The sequence below is a fragment of the Lissotriton vulgaris genome, chromosome 2_1 (genome assembly GCF_964263255.1).
Source record: "Lissotriton vulgaris chromosome 2_1, aLisVul1.2, whole genome shotgun sequence".
Taxonomy (NCBI): Eukaryota; Metazoa; Chordata; class Amphibia; order Caudata; family Salamandridae; genus Lissotriton; species Lissotriton vulgaris.
In genome coordinates this window covers 1,861,919,019-1,861,935,003 of record NC_141687.1, presented here as the reverse complement: position 1 = coordinate 1,861,935,003, position 15,985 = coordinate 1,861,919,019, and the positions used below count along the sequence as shown (strand labels likewise).

Below are 15,985 nucleotides of genomic sequence, written 5' to 3'. Positions count from 1 at the left end.
GGACCCCTGTGGGGTGTGATGGAGTAGAGGAGAAACAAACATTTTTTGTACCCTTTGTTAAGTCATTCTCTCATAACCATAATAATAATAACTGAGTGAAGCATGTAAACTAATCAACAAAATGCAACCAAATTAGACACAACATGTGGGAAAACTAACTGCTGTTTTGCAAAACTCAATGGCCCACATGCATCAATGTAGGATTTTGCATTTCTTAAATAGCGAAAATTAAGGAATCGCTATTTAGGAAATGCAAAATGCTATGCATCATTTTTTTCGGTATTTCTTTGTGATTCGGTAAAAATCGCATTTTTTACCGAATCCCAAAGAAATACCGAATTATTAAGTTAATTTTCGCAATTTCCATTGATTCCTATGGGCCAAAAGGCCCATAGGAGTCAATGCAAATTGCGAGTGGCACTTAGAAAATTTCATGGGTGCAGGGGGGGGTCCAAAGGACCCCCCCATGCACCCCTGAAATGTATTTTTCGCATCATGTTGCACACACACATGTCCTAAGGACATGTGTGTCCGAAACATGAATGTTGAAAAAATAACATTTTAAGCATTTTAAACACTTTTTCCAAATTTACCGAGTGGTTCAACCACTCGGTAAATTTGGAACCCTAAGTGCGAATTTTCACTTGTCAAAGTGATGATGCATTGCTTTTAAGAAGTCGCACATCTGCGACTTCTTAAAAGCACCCGCAATTTTAGAACTCGCAACAATGTTGCAAATTCTAAAATTGCTTCATGCATCCCAAAAAGCACTTTTGCATTCGCAAACGGCCGATTTTAAGGAATTGCACCGTTTGCGAATGAAAAAGTGCTTGATGCATGTGGGCCTAATTTGCTAATAAAAACAATGAGTCAAACTAATATAGAGCTGTGATGCCATAGATATAACTGAATAAACATACATGTTTTGTGCTTATAAGTATTTTTGTGGCAAAAGAATGTAGATGGTAAGTAAATATCGCCTATATGTTTGCTTAAGCTAGGTAACACCTAACATGGGAAAATTAGAATGGTGGGAGGTAAACAGAAGGGCTTCATTTCTATATCTAATTTTTGTTGTATTTGTTTTCATATTAGTTCCCAAGGGGGCCTGCGTGGCTTAGTCTGAAAGTGGCTGTTTAAACGCAATGGTGGAAATGAAATCCAAAGATGGCCACCACACATGCACGAAAGAGTCGAAAAGTCACGGGTGTATGGCCAATGCCCAGAGCAAGAGATGCTAAGGCCAGCCTGGCCTTTGAACGGGAGTTGTGCCAAAGTTGCCTGCATTTAAAAGCCTGGGAAAGGAAGAAGTTTTGAAACTTTAATGTTTGGAATGGATACAAGAAATGATAGACAAGTACAAAAGTGAACATTAAGTCAGGAGAAAATTTTGATATGACTCTGCAAATTCATGAACTGGTTTGAGCAAGGAGGACATGAGGTGATCATCACCACCTCCCTATTGGACAAATGAGAAATGAGTGTGGACCCTAAAAGTTTCAATTTGGGTTTAGATAGTGAAAAGGGTATAAAAGAGTCTGTGCGAATGAGGGTTAAAGAGGGTTCCGTGGATTTTTATTTTCGCACCACAACATGCTGTCAGTTTGAACAATGTTATGGTGCAAGAGACTTTGAAAATTTTTTGACTTTAAACTTTGATGGGGAAAAGGAACGAGATCTGTCACAGAGATTCTATGTCGGAAGGGAAACATCGAGGAGGCTAGAAAGACAGTCAGCTTGGGAACTTGTTCTATGCAGTTTTGCCATCGCTCTATGGCATATTGGTAATGCATATTTAAAATTTTTCTTTGCTTAAAATGTATTAAATTATGTTTTAGAATGTGCTTATCCAATAATAAGTTGCAATATAAATACTTCTTTCCTAATGAATCTAGGTAAAATTCTGTAGAATATAAACTCGAGTCTGTGTTCATTAGCATAAAAGTCATGACAATAAAATGTTAAAGTTATGAGAACATTGTGATTGAGCTGGACTTAATCACCATCAACTGATTCCTACTACTTGGTCCATCGACCAAATAGAGGAGTACCTTGATGTTTATTCTTTATGACTGTTGAGTATTTTAGATTATAATGTATAAAATTTGTGTATAGATTAATAAGGTACCCCGCTTATCCTGCAGCTCATCTACTTGTCACTGATTATGGGGTAGTGTGGTCTTGTGTGTGAGTGTGTGACTCGCGGTGCTATGGGCCCCACCGACGAGTAAAATAAATTACTCCTGGGTCGGTGAGATGGTTCTGAGGGTTGTTTGAAAGCCGCGCTGCGTCAGGTGTTAGTAATGCCCACTACAAGTGTAGTACGTGAGCTGCACTTTGCAAAGCTCACTACATTTCTGTTAAATTATCTTAAAATTGTGAGTCAGACGACTTCATACACTGCTTTATTTAGGGCACTGTTGGACCAAAGGCTAGCCTTGTCGGGGAGACCCTAACCCTGGTATCTGTAAAAGAACACCCCGGGACAAGGAACATCCAGCCACTGTGCCCAATACACCATTGCACTGTGATGGAAGAAACCATACCAACAGGACAAGGCGCACGCTATAATGTTAGAGGAACTTAAAAACTCAGAGAAAAAAAGAACTATACTGTGACAGTGATACCTTGACAGGGAAGACACTGGTAAGAGTCCTGGGGCACACAGGTCAGAGAATACAACGACTATGTGACATGGCATACAAATACCAAGGGACACCTCATCCTAGGACAAGGAACACACTCACGAAGACACAAGATGGTAGGCATGGCCAGGACAAGAATTATGGTGGCCGCACCTTAGTGAGCCCAGCTGGGTTACAGCTCGCATGCGATGGTTGCAACTGCCCCCGAGGAGGAGTGGGGCTGTCGATTTGGTCTGCTCGACTGGCACGTGTGGACAGGTAAGAGGCCAGAAAAAGGATGGCTGCTCCTCGCCGCGAGGTAGTTGCTTGCGGCAGAGGAAGCAGTGGGCCACGACTTCGGCAGAGGCCAGGCCAGGGATGGGAAGAGATGCAGCAACACCCTTGGGCGGGGGTGTGGGGGCAAGGATGGTCCCATTCCAACTTCATGGCAGGGGCCCCGCAAAGTAGACGAGTGCAGAAGCGCCTTCTGCCTGCACCCTGCACTACGACTTGGGTGCAGTGAGGGGAGACAAGCTGTTACCCTACCCCCTGCAGACTGATTCCTAAGCCGCATGCCCCCCGAAGGGTTTGCACCATTGCCTGAAAGACCCCTCCGAGGAGGCAATGGTGGGGCAACCTGGGCTGCAGCCCATATGTGATTTGCCCCAGGGGAAGGGGGGCTGCTCCCTGCCTCATGTGTGTCTGATGGCTGCATGCTCATTTCTGCCCTGATTTGATAGCTTGATGCACGATAGCCTACTGGTTATCAAGCCTCATCATTTGCCCCCGTCAACTTGGCGGTTTGCTCTGACTGTGATCAGACTGATTGCCGGTCAGCGGCCTGTGCTGCCTCACTCCCTTTGGTGGGTAATCGAGCTGCCTGCGGACTGCTTGGCATCGACCCACAATCAGGCATCTGGCCTTAGTTGTCACATTCCTGGGGCCTCTCTCCTAACTGTGCTAACAATTGAAAAGCGAAAAAACAACCAAATTGCCACCAACTCCAGTACTGCAGCAAGGCATAGATGCAAGAACATTGACATTGTCAATGGTGGCGCCTACTACACCGTGCTCGGACGAGGTCACACAGATCCTGGAGTTGCTGAACTCTTCCAGAACCTCCATGGAGGCGAAGACAGACGCAGTGGCTGTCGAGGTGAGCCTCCTTGCAAGGAGGAGCAAAGAAACTGTGAAAGAGGGTGGCCCACACAGGATCGTCTTTACAACAGTTACAATCCCAAATGACAGATCTCTAGCAACAAGTGCAGGAGCTTACAGACCGCCTCCTGAAGAACATTGCAGAGGGCCAAGCACGACAAAGTAAAATGCGCCTGGTGGGTCTATCCAAGGGTACAGAGAATCACAATATGGTGGCCTATCTGGTGGATTGGCTGACTGGGACGATGGTGCCCCACAACCTGTCCTGAGTAAGGATGCCACCTCTAGGGGCAACATCTTGACATGTGGTGCAAAACTCCTTCACTTGTGCAAAAAGAACGTCATTCTTCTAGTGGCGAGGCAGGTGGGCCATTTTGTGGTAGACAATAGCGAAGTCTTCATCTTTCCAGACTCTAGCCTGGTGGTCCAGAAACATAGAGCTTCGTTCCTCATTGGAAAACCTAGACCGCGGGTTATGGGACTGAAATATCCCCTTCTGTTCCTAGTCAGACTCTGGACTATCGATCAGGGCAAGTCCTTACAGACCTGACTGAGGTGTGGGCCTGGGCCTGGGCCAAGCCCCACAGGCTGTCCTTGCAAATGACAGGAATGGTTGTTACACTCTAGAGACCTCACGACACAGAAGAGGGAAGCAACATCGGGCTGGAGTGCAGCGCAGCCTTGACACCCTGGCAAGGAATATGTGTTGTTATCCCGCAAGACATTACCCCGCATACCATCACCCTGCATTTTTTACAACTTTATACTTACAAATAAAAAACATATGCTTTTACCATTCATGCATTTACAACGAATTTCGTTGTAAAAGCATGCGTGGTAAAAGCATATAAAATGTAATGCCATGTGTTGTAACGGCATTGCGGAGTAATGGTATTTGCGTTGTCATGGTATACGGGGTGATGGTATGCGGGGTAAAAGATTTGTTGTAATGGTTATTTACCCAGGCTGAGATAGACAAGGCTGCAGTCCTCTGCGCTACCATATGTGGGCATTCCTTCACACTCACATCGCCCTCCAGCTGTGATGCAGAAGCCCAAGAGCGTCTAGCCAGTTAGGATAGAGAGATGCAGGAACTTCCTATGGTCAGACTGCAATCTGCAGAGGATTTGATATGATCCATGTCAAGGGGAGGAGCGATATACTGGGAATCAGACACAGACAGGCAAGCCTGGCTTGTCAGGGACTACACCGCCATCACAAATTTTTACGGATCCTGCTGAGTTGATGGCAGGCCTGATCAAAGCATCAACACTGCAAATGGATGGTCACCACCCGATGTGTGACTGGTCACACCAACTTAGCTGGCTGACATGGGGCCTTGCCCTCACAAGGCAGTAACAGGAGCTCACCTCCAAGAGACTTGAGCTGTTACATTCTGTTTGCCTATTATGGATGCCTCCACCGGCCTCGTCCTTCTCTCTCTTCCTGTCTCCTTGTATACCTTTCCCTCTGTCTCAGCCTCTTGGGGGCTTATTTTCTTAGTTTCCTATATATGATTGGGTGGGGTAATGTTTTTTCTTGGCCCTTGTAGGTGTGTTGCTTCACTTTTTTGTAATGCTCTTGGAAGAAGCAGCAATGTTGACACTTATACTGGGTGCCCCAGCGGTACCTAGGGAGCTCCCAGCAGCAAGGTGGGCAGGCAACACAGGATGGGGCAGTGTGGGTCCACCTATGATGTACAATCGTATTGCTACAGCATGAATCATGACACAATATGCCACCTCTGACTTAATTAAATGGAAAATCAGGGGGGTGGATCAGCTGGTCAAGCACCATCACATCCGCTTTTACTTAGCAAGATGCAACACTCATATTTCAGGAGACGCATCTCACGGAGCTGGAGGTGCACCAGCTACATTAATACTGGAAAGGCTAGTTTTTTACACCACATTCTCGGTATACTCCCAGGGAGTTCTGATATGGGTTGCACTTGAGGTGCCATTTCGGACGGAATGGTAGAAGATGGACGCTAATGATCGGCATGTGTTTGTGAGCGGTAGAGTAGATCGGCTTATGCTGTCCTTGCACTGGGGCCCGACAAGAACCTGTGCACACTCCTGGTTTCTGCGATGCTCGGCCTTGCAGGATGCTGCCTGCCAGGGCACTCTGAGTGATGAGATTACTCACTGTTTCTCAGCTAATGCTGGCTCCGCCGCCACACTGCTGGTCGACTGGGATGCTTTTAAAGTGTATATTTGGGGCATCTGCATTAAAACCTCTACTGGGTACACTCCACTCAGCGTATCCAACTGGAATGGAATGAGCACGAGCTGCATCTTTTGTGGCCACAGGCGACTTTAAGCAAGAAGACATGTTGTGCCCTACTCCAACGGAGATGGGAATATACTAATCTGATCACCAGGCTGCCACTGCATGATTTTTAGGAGTGCATGTTGCCGAGGCATATGGAAGGGGCCGGGCTGGACGTTTGTTCACAAGTCTTCTACAGGTGGAGCATAGCAGGTCCAAAATCACAGCCATTCGACACCCAGAAATTCACTGCCTGCATAAGTAGACATATCACCACAGTATTTGTAGACTATTATGAAGAGCTATATGTGCCAGCATCGGATGCTACTGATGGCCACTTGACCTCTTCTTTGGTCAACATAACTCAGCATTGACTACATTATTATTATATTTATTATGGAGCACAAGATAGCTGTGGCAATTAAGCAGTTGGCGACAGGCAAGACGTCCATGGAATCCTCTAAGTGCTTTCAGGCAGCCCTCATTAAGCATTTAGCTCAGCTGTACGCAGAGGCCCACACAGCGGGACAGGTGCTGGCATCCACACAAGAGGCCCTCATAGTGCCCATTCCCAGACAGGGAGGAATCTTCTGGAAGGAACATGTATCCGCCCTTATAACATCTCAACCTGGACTGTAGGATCCTAGTGAAAGTCATAGCGGCTCGCATTCAACTCTCTTGGTATAGCCTCAGCTATGAACTAATCTTGTAGATGTACAAGCATTATGGGCTATTCCGGGTATACACTAGAAATAAGAGTTGCACGGGATCGCCCTGCTGCTACACAGGGTGAACCATTTGTAAGTAATATATGGGGTTGCATTCACAGAATCTGAAATGTACAATCAGTTTCGAGAAGTTGCTCTAGCAGTAAATGTTGGAATGAATCTACTTGCATTAAGTGATCCACTGTAAGTCACTAGCAGTAAGTGTTGCATAAAGTGAAGTAATAGAAAGTGTTGTATAAAATGAAGTAGCACTAAATGGTGCACATGGTACACTAGCTGTAAATATCAAGTGTATAACTAAGAGTCGCATGAGGGAATACTTATTAGTCACACGAGTAGCACAGGGAGCTTTACCCCCACACGATAGGAACATACAAGTTACCTGCTTTATTCTAAACAATTGTACTCTCACCTGCTAAGCAATGTTTTCCAACTAGGACTTTGCTTTTACAAATAATGTGACATATCTAAAGCACGCATCTGACCAAGACAGTGTCTCGCTCCAGTACTCTAAATCTCAAAACATTGTTAAACTTGATGAATGAAAACTTCCTAATGAATAAACCTACAGGAAAGAAAATTCATGTGGATGTCATCAAATTTCAAAAGCAAAGTGAGCTGAAATCAACTTCAGGAATGCAAATTGCATGCATTCACACCTATCTTGGCACTGACTGTTAAGGTACTAGGCTTCACAGTCGACCCCAATGAATCTCTTATTCACCATATCAGAAAAAAACAGAACAATCAGCAAACTAAAATGTACACTCACTCAAAAAACTTAAAACCGCTTCAACCAACAGGCTAAACGTCAGCACCTCATAGATAAATGTGCAGATTGATTATTGAAATGCGTTCTTATCAGTGACTCCAACCACATCATTCCTATCAAACCAGCACTCCATGCTGCAGCAAGATTAACTCTGAACAAAAACCATGGTTGCATCTTAACGTGATAGCCACTGGCTACAACTGTCAGCTCCCGCTTCCTGGCAACCACTTCATACACTCTTGAACCAAAACATCCTTACTGCTAAAAACAAACAAGTTCAAACAAGACAAACACAGAACAAATCTTTCACAAGAGCGGGAACAAGGGTGTGCAACTCTCTCTGTGCCAGCCTATCTGAGACAATACCAGACTTCAACTTCAGAAGGGGCGTCATAACTTTCCTATTCAAAGGTCAGTCAAATACTTTGCTTCCTCCTTCAAAATTGATCCAGCCCTTTCCCCTTGCTCTTTTCACTCCTTACAATAAATCCTTGCAACCATACTGACCCGGCCCATTTCCTCTTTCCCATTTAATAAACCAGAACTATTTATGGCCCTATCTTCAACTGAAGCATCATCATCATGATGTCCAACTGCAGCATCATCAGACTATGTTAATGTTACCTTCTTAGGAAACACACTCATACGGTAGTTAAAATTTGTATAGCACACTAATACCACCTGATGCTGTTATGGTGTATGAAAATATCAAACAAATGGACATACACTAGCAGTTAATGTTGCTCAGGCGCATGCACTAGCAGTGAATACTATACAGGGCTAACTCACAGCCAAGGAGAGGGGCAGCTTGTTTAGCAACTCTAAGAGTTCATCACAATTATAGGTACTTTAACATCTCAGTTTGTCTGCACTGGCACTCTGCTTTGGGCGACCTTCAAAAGTCTCTTAGTCCAATAATTACTTTGGATTCAGATAAAGGGATGAAAGTACTCCCTTATTGGGCATCAGAGACATATTTTTACACTTAATGATGTAATTCCACAACTAGCATATATTCATGCATGTCTTTCTTCAATACTGGGACTTTATTTCAGACATTTTCATAACATCAGCAGCTCATAAAGCTTTCGTCTTGATGACCCTGACACCTCTGGGCTCAGACATCAACAAAACAAGTAGACGATTACTATGAAGTAATGGGAAAACTTGTCCCCACTTGCCCCATCTATGATTTCAGATTTCTATGAAAAGAGGCCTTTTCACGGGTACCTTGTGATAATACAAACAGAACCTCTTTGTAAAAGTGTGTTGTAGTGCCAGTTGGCGATCAGAAGAGCACTGAAGAATTGGGGGGCCTATTAAAAAAATAAAAGTTAAAATTTTGCTGAAGCTGTATATATCGGTTTGAAAGTGTTTTTCTATTTTTTGTTTTACACATACATTCCCAGTATGTCATGCCAGAAAGTTATTCCCGCTAGCAGAATTCTCCATTAGTGTTGGCCCTAAAAGTAAATGGGGGGTGGGGGGGATTAAAGTTAGGTTTGAGTTTCCATAGGAAATTCCTTTTTTATTTTGCTAATAACTTTGGCACCATTTTAAAAATCTCCACAAAACGTTTGTTTTAAGTTTCTCTTTTCTGCCTAGGTTGTGCATAGAATGTTTTAGGTTCATCGGTCAAGCGTGCTGAGAAAAAGAGCGGGGGGCCACCACAAAACGCAAAATCCCCTTGCATTTTCCATTGACCTTTTAGGCAGTGCTAATGTAAAAACTGCTAAACTGCATTACACCAAATTTGGCAGGAAGCTAGATCTTCGTCCGGAAAGTGTGCTTTTGTGATTTGGTGTAAATCAGTTCATTAGTTTTTTAGATATTAAGTCAAAAAGTGTGTATATTTGGCCAGTTGGGTGCAAGGGACTCTCATGAGAGTCCCTAAAAGCCAATATTGAAAAATAGAGCCTTCTTATTCGCTCGGGGGGTTTTGGCATGAGGGAATATGTTGCAGGCAGCCATTGGAGGACTCAAGGACTTAGTCCCCTGTCCTGTGTGTAATTTAAAAGAAAATATAAGTGGCAGTAGGCCTTTCATATTACTTGGCACTAAGGTAACTATGATTTGCACCCTTGCCAAGCGTTACTAATTACCCCACATATTACATAACTCATGACATGTGCTATAACATCATTGATAAATTCACTGCAACTTCTGAAATTACATCAATGAGAAGACTTACATGGCATGGGCACAAGTTATAGGTACTTTAGGCCACAAATTATAGGTCCTCGCGATAGCTATAACTGATTAATTTCAGTGATTTTTTGTTTTGTTTAAAACGTTAACTTATTCTTAAAATGTTCACCAAACTATATTGTTATTTTAACCTGTGCGCCCTAAGGTAACTATGACTCGTGCCCCTACAATGCACAGTTTTCTCATCAATAAGTTCACTACAATTGTTGCAGTGATATTATTAATGAGGTCATAGAATATGCCATGAGTGATGTCGTATGTGGGGTAATTAGCAGTGCATGACGAAGGGGCGAGTTAAAGTTACCTTGAAACACAAGTTATAGTTACTCAAGATAACTAGTTATAGTTACTTGAGATAACTATAACTGCTGAATTTCTATGGTTTTGTATGTGTAAAATCTGAACCTAACTATAATGTCCCTGTAACCTGGTTGTGTGAGTGGGTGTGTGTGTGTGTGGGTGTGTAAGTGGTTGTGGGGATGTAAAAGTGGTTGTGTGGGTGTGCAAGTGTGTGTGTTTATGTGCGGTGGATGCATGAGTGCATGTGTGACTACCGGTGTAGGTTTTTGAGAAGGTGTGTGAGAACCTCTGTGGTTCTTGAAGAGGTGTTGGAGTGGTTCTTTGGGTCTCTGAGTGGGTGTGAGAGTGGTTGTATGTGTGTGTGAATGGTTGTGTAAGTGGGTGTGTGAGTGCATGTGGCTGTGTGGGTCTGTGAGTGGCTGTGTGAATCTGTGACTGGGTGTGTGAGTGGCTGTACAGGTGTGTGAGTAGTTTCTGGGTCTCTGAATCAGTGTGTGAGCGGCTGTATGAATATGTGAGTGGGTGTGAGTGGTTGTGCAAGTGGGTGTGTGAGTGAGTAAGCAAGTGAGTGGGTCTGAATGGATGTATTTTTTTTAATTGGGATCTGAATACGCAGATCCATTGCGGATTCACCCAGGGGCCTGTGCTGAGTACTGAGGTGGATCCACAGATCCTCATGTGGCCAAGAAAAACATTTTTGGACAATTTCTTCTCTACTGGAGGTCCCTCACAGACCCCCCCCCCCCCCCTTCAGTCCCATGGGATCAGGATACATACATCTATTTTGGCCCTTGAAAAGTTAAGTATACCAGTCTCACAGTACAGAGCAATCTGACTTACTGGCCACAATACAAATAAAATGTTGTTGCCGACATTACAAGAGTCAGAGATTCCCTCTCCGTGTCCTGAAAATGTTTTGGAAAAGTAGTATAAGGGGCCAAAGTATGGACACCCCGACCACACGCCAAGAGGGCCCCCGACAGATTTTGTGCAGTAGGTACTGCTATAAACCTATGGGACCCAGCATAGCGCTCCTCTGAAGTATTGCCACTAGAGTGAAAGTGTCTTGCCCAAGCAACAGGGACACACAACCATGGGGGTGAACTTAGAGCGTTGGGCACGGAGGTTGCACTGCAGAACCACAAAAATGAAAATAAATGAAAAAAATCAAAATGTGGGTTGGGCATCAGCATTAGGCTTGGGCACAGGACCTGGCCAGAGGACAACCACCGCTACGCACATGGCATAGATTGGGCCACAGATAAAACTGTTTTATATATTATATATACATACATACATACATACATATACATACATACACAGTATGTGTAGTTATAGTTAGGTCAGAGTTTCCACAGGAAGAGCATTTCTTCTGTTTGGCTAATTACCTTGGTGCCTTTTGATGAATCTGCATAAATCTGCATGAAACTTTCCCCCTAAAAATGTTCATCCTTTTATTCCTTCATGGAAATTTTTTAGCTGATCCGTCAAGCAGGACCAAGAAAAAGAGGGGCCCCAAACCGTTGATTTTCAATGTTAATCCCCATAGGAATCTTGCTCTCTGATGAATGGAATTACACCAAATATAGCAAAAGTTCCAATTTTACTCAGAAATGGTATTTTGTGATTTGGTGTAAATCCATTCAGCTATTTAAGAAATGCGTGCTTACAGAAGTGCTCTGGTTGGACTTGAAAGGGTAAAAAAGTTAGATATATCTGGATGCTGGCATCCAACACTGCCGAAAATGTAAAACACAGGTCCCTCTAATTGGCCGAGGATTTATATTTATCTATATACATAAACATACATAAAATACAAATATACACATGGATACACACACTAAGTTAGATTTAAAGATTTTAACCTAATAACACTGTTTTGTAGTGAAAGATAGTTGAACAAATTAATGTGAACAGAAAATTGTAGTGTTTTTTTTTTGTGTCGCCTCCTGAAACATTTAGAAGCTGTGGTGGAAGAAGCATTGACCAAGAGACCTGGAAAACTGGCACCATCTAATCCTCCTCTAAAGACACCAATGTTCTCCATAGCACAGATCTCTGCACAGGGGGATATAGAGTCTCCTGTGCAAGTGTGCATTTGTTTCTCTCTGCAGGGAAATTGATTTCCCCTATGGGCAAGGTCGCTCCCTAGACTATAAGCGAGTCTGGGGGTTTTGTCTTACCATTTCACTCTAGGAAGGGGAAAATCTCTTACCACTTCCAAGGTTGAAAATGGTTGTACATATTTGTGGGCGTTTCCAAACCATGCCTGAGGACATCCACTTCCCACCCCTGGAGCGGGATTTACTACTATGGATATCTCCGTAATCATGTAAGAGAAATCCACAGAAACTAATTTACAACTGTGAGGAATCCCTTAGTCTGTTCTTAGCAAGTGTAAAACATTTAAACTAGATCATAAACCTACATTTATAACCGAATTTACCTTAGTGAATAGACCTCAGTGAGTTGTGAATTGTTAAGACTGCATAAATCAGATTGAGAGCTTTATAACTTCTATGGGCTGCTCTCACTAATGACAGGTATCTGATGCATGCTATGTGAATTATTTATAGCATTATGCCCAGACAGAATGAACTGTATTATTTAGAGGTGGGATTAAATCAATATAGGATTATTAGAGCCTTCACAATTCCGACTACCCATCAACAATAGACTCAGTGATATCACGGATTTACTTGTATTATGTTATTCGTGTTCCACATTGTTAATGCGGATTTGCTTTTGTTTCTGAAACACACAGGTGTGCATAAGCAATTCCACAGGAAAATCAGAATGTGCATGTGTTCCACCGGATCACAAGACGTGCGTGCTGCAAGGGATGTAGTGGGTTTAAGTGTTACATTGTTAATGCACAATAAGCAAATGTTGCAAAGGTTTGCAATACGAATGTTACGTGGTAGATGACCTATGAATAGTGATACCTCAGTTTAAACTAGCAATAAGTGACTTATAGTGCCATCTAGCAGGACAAATTGCACAGGAAAGTCACAGCAATAATCGTTGCACTGGGATTAAGTGTTGCGCAATGGTGCGGAAGGAGAAAGTGTTGAAGTTTTGGGTATGCGCTTAGCAAGTGTATCACCGGAATGTCTACTAACAGTAAGTGTTAGACAGGGGAGAATTAGGTGACCGCCAGTGGGTTTGCAGCAATTTCTACAACAAGGGGAAAACCACAGCTACTGTAGCGCAGCAAATACAATAATAAAATGTGTAGGATTGGAGGTGCACAGCCCTTAACTATTGTAAATAGTTCACAAGCTCCAAGTGCTGCATGGGCTGGGTAAGCAATATATTTGGTAGGGTATGGCTCTTGCCTCTTGTTCTAAAAGTAAGTGTTGGAATGGCTGGAGGACGAGAAATGTTCGCACAGTGTTGCAATAACCGCATGCTTTCCACATTGTTTGCAGTAACAGCAAGAGCTTAATGCCCTACAACAATAACACGCACGGCAACTCACAAGAGTGAAACAAGATGTGTGCTTTATCACTCGATTTGTGTTTTGCAGGCAGAAGTGAGTAGTAAGAGCTGCATTAGACACAACAACAGAAAGTGTTGCACATTGGAGCACTAAAATCGCTTGCGCCTTGCAGCAAGTGTTGCACCACTAGTGAGACTTGCATCAAGGGGCAAAGTTTTAAAACGGGTTGAACTAGCAAAACGTATTCATCGTTGAATATATTATTACCAGGATGTTTTCCACGGGGGTGCACTGTCAGTGTTGCATGAGGTGCACAAGTACTGTGTCATGGGCTGGGTACGAGTTGCGGTGGGGGAGTAGTCTCTGTCCCTAAGCCTTGGTGCAGTTAGTGACGGACGGTACATTCAGTGCATGCTAGTCGTGTACATCTTTGGACTTTAAGGTCTACCCTATACAGAACTCGATCAATAAGCGACCCATAGTGGTACACTTGCCGTGAGACTCATGGGCAGTTTGGTTTGCACAGGAGAGTAATAACATTACTACACGCTTTACGAGATTGCATTAGTTTCTAGGTCGAATGGGTAGCACATAAAAATACTTTCTGTGAGATATACACCCTCTTAGTTTGTACGAGCTCCGCGGTCTGATCTTACCTGCCCCAGGTTGCGGTATCCGTACCTGGACGCCACCCTATCCGCCTCGTCCGGTCCCCCGAGCACACGCACTGCCCAATGGTTAGAGTAGACGGTGCGGGAGGGCGCGCATTGGACACTGCGAAGCACCATCAGGAGAAGTACCAGGAGCAGACGGGGGGCCGCCATCCCTGTGACCAACAGCGGGGGTCTTCTCACAAAACACAAGGCGGTGGAGGAAGCAATACTTGCATGCTTCTCCTTCGGGGCTCCAGACACTAACTTCTGGAGAGCGGCCGCTGGGGCTGGGCGAGAGCTGCAGGAACAGGCTCAAAAGTCTCGCGTCTCAGGCACGCGACGACGAGTGAAGTCAGCTCGCGACACAGGAACGCTCCACAGCAGGCAGCCAGGCACCACTAAGAGCCGACAGACTCCCGGCAGACGGAGCAGCGAAGCTCGCGCTGAACAAGCTCATGCAGACTAGAGTCCCAAGCAGCCAATAGTGAGCGTCGAGCGTCCAAGCTCCGCCCCTGACCCGGGACTGAGAGGCAAAGTGTCAGAATAGGAGGAAAGTCCGCGTGAAGCGAAATGCGAAGCTCCAGGGATGCGCTCCGTCCGCAGCTGAGGGGACCAGTGGAGAGAAGTGAGCACATGAAATGCCAGCAGTCATAGCGGCCCTCGACATTTTCAGCTGCTCCAGCACTGAGGCTACGACTCCACGCCACCAGAGGTGCGTGCACACTCAAACCATTTTTCAAAAGGTGTGTAGAACATGGATATTATTCTAGGTCGGAACAGGGCTCCGGTGCTCTCAATACGGGGGGGGGGGGGGGGGGGGGGGAATAAAAACACACTCCTGTATTTTGTTAATACTTTTTTTCTTTTTCTCCAATTTTCCAACTAAATTATCCGTTTAATCTTGAAATCATAATTGTGTTATTTTAAGTCTACAGTCCGGCATAGGGTTTCTATTCAGGCCTCACCAGCTGGGCCTACATTTTGGAACTCTGCTTTATTTTCAGCAGGGCAATTTTCAGAGATGATTATTCAACATTCATACTGGTTTTTGGGAACATAAAACCACTGTTGTCCTGGGGTGTCTGCATCTGTGCATATGAGATTGTAAACAAGCGAAAGTGCTTGTGAGAAATAGGAGCTGAGAAAGAGAATGATTTGAGTAGAAGGCAGCACAAGAGAGGTTAAGTGTTTCATTCAGAGGTGAGAGTGCGAGCGTTTGCGAGTGAAAATGAGTAGATAAGAAGAAAGGGTGGGAGAGTAAAGTGGGCCTTTGAGAGGAGGGCGTGAAAGATTACATAATAGAATATGTGAAAGGAAGAAGTGAGTAAAGAGCCTATGAGTTATAAAAGTGAGATGAGTGTAAAGAAGAGTATTGTGTGTGCTGAGTTCAAGGGAAGTGAGAAGGATAGGTACAAAAGGAGGTACAGGAATAAGTGTGCAAATAAAAAGTGTAAGAGGACTGTGTGAGTGTTAGAAGGAGGTTCTGAGACTATGGGCCGCCCGGATTTTTGCTTTTTGAGCACCTAATTGTTGAGCTTTTACTGTGGGGGAGCCTCATAATCTGGGACTCACCCACAGTGAATTCATAATGAAGGAGACAGCATGGAGATTTTACTGGTGTACCCGTGGCTTAACTAGGCCGCTGCGCAGCAGCTGGAGTATGGGACACCATGCTGGTTACATGCAGACACGGGTGTACATGCGTGTGCACACGTGTAGGGGCTGCGCAGGGGAGATTCCTAGCGTGTTGTCCAGGAGCAGCTACAGAGTGAATGGTGTGGCAGGACTTATGCAGAATTGGGTGGTGATATGGAATAGGCTTTATGCAC

The 15,985-nt window shown here is 44.3% G+C and overlaps 1 protein-coding gene across 1 annotated transcript in view; it reads right to left on the bottom strand.

The window, feature by feature from the left end:
• PCSK6 (proprotein convertase subtilisin/kexin type 6) overlaps nt 1–14,581 on the bottom strand; it is a 1,364,483-nt gene extending 1,349,902 nt beyond the window's left edge. The window contains exon 1 of the mRNA XM_086958053.1: nt 14,160–14,581. Coding sequence (XP_086814179.1) covers nt 14,160–14,327 — 168 coding nt within the window. The 5' untranslated portion in view covers nt 14,328–14,581. The remainder of the gene's footprint in view (nt 1–14,159) is intronic.
• Between the last annotated feature and the right edge of the window lie 1,404 nt (nt 14,582–15,985).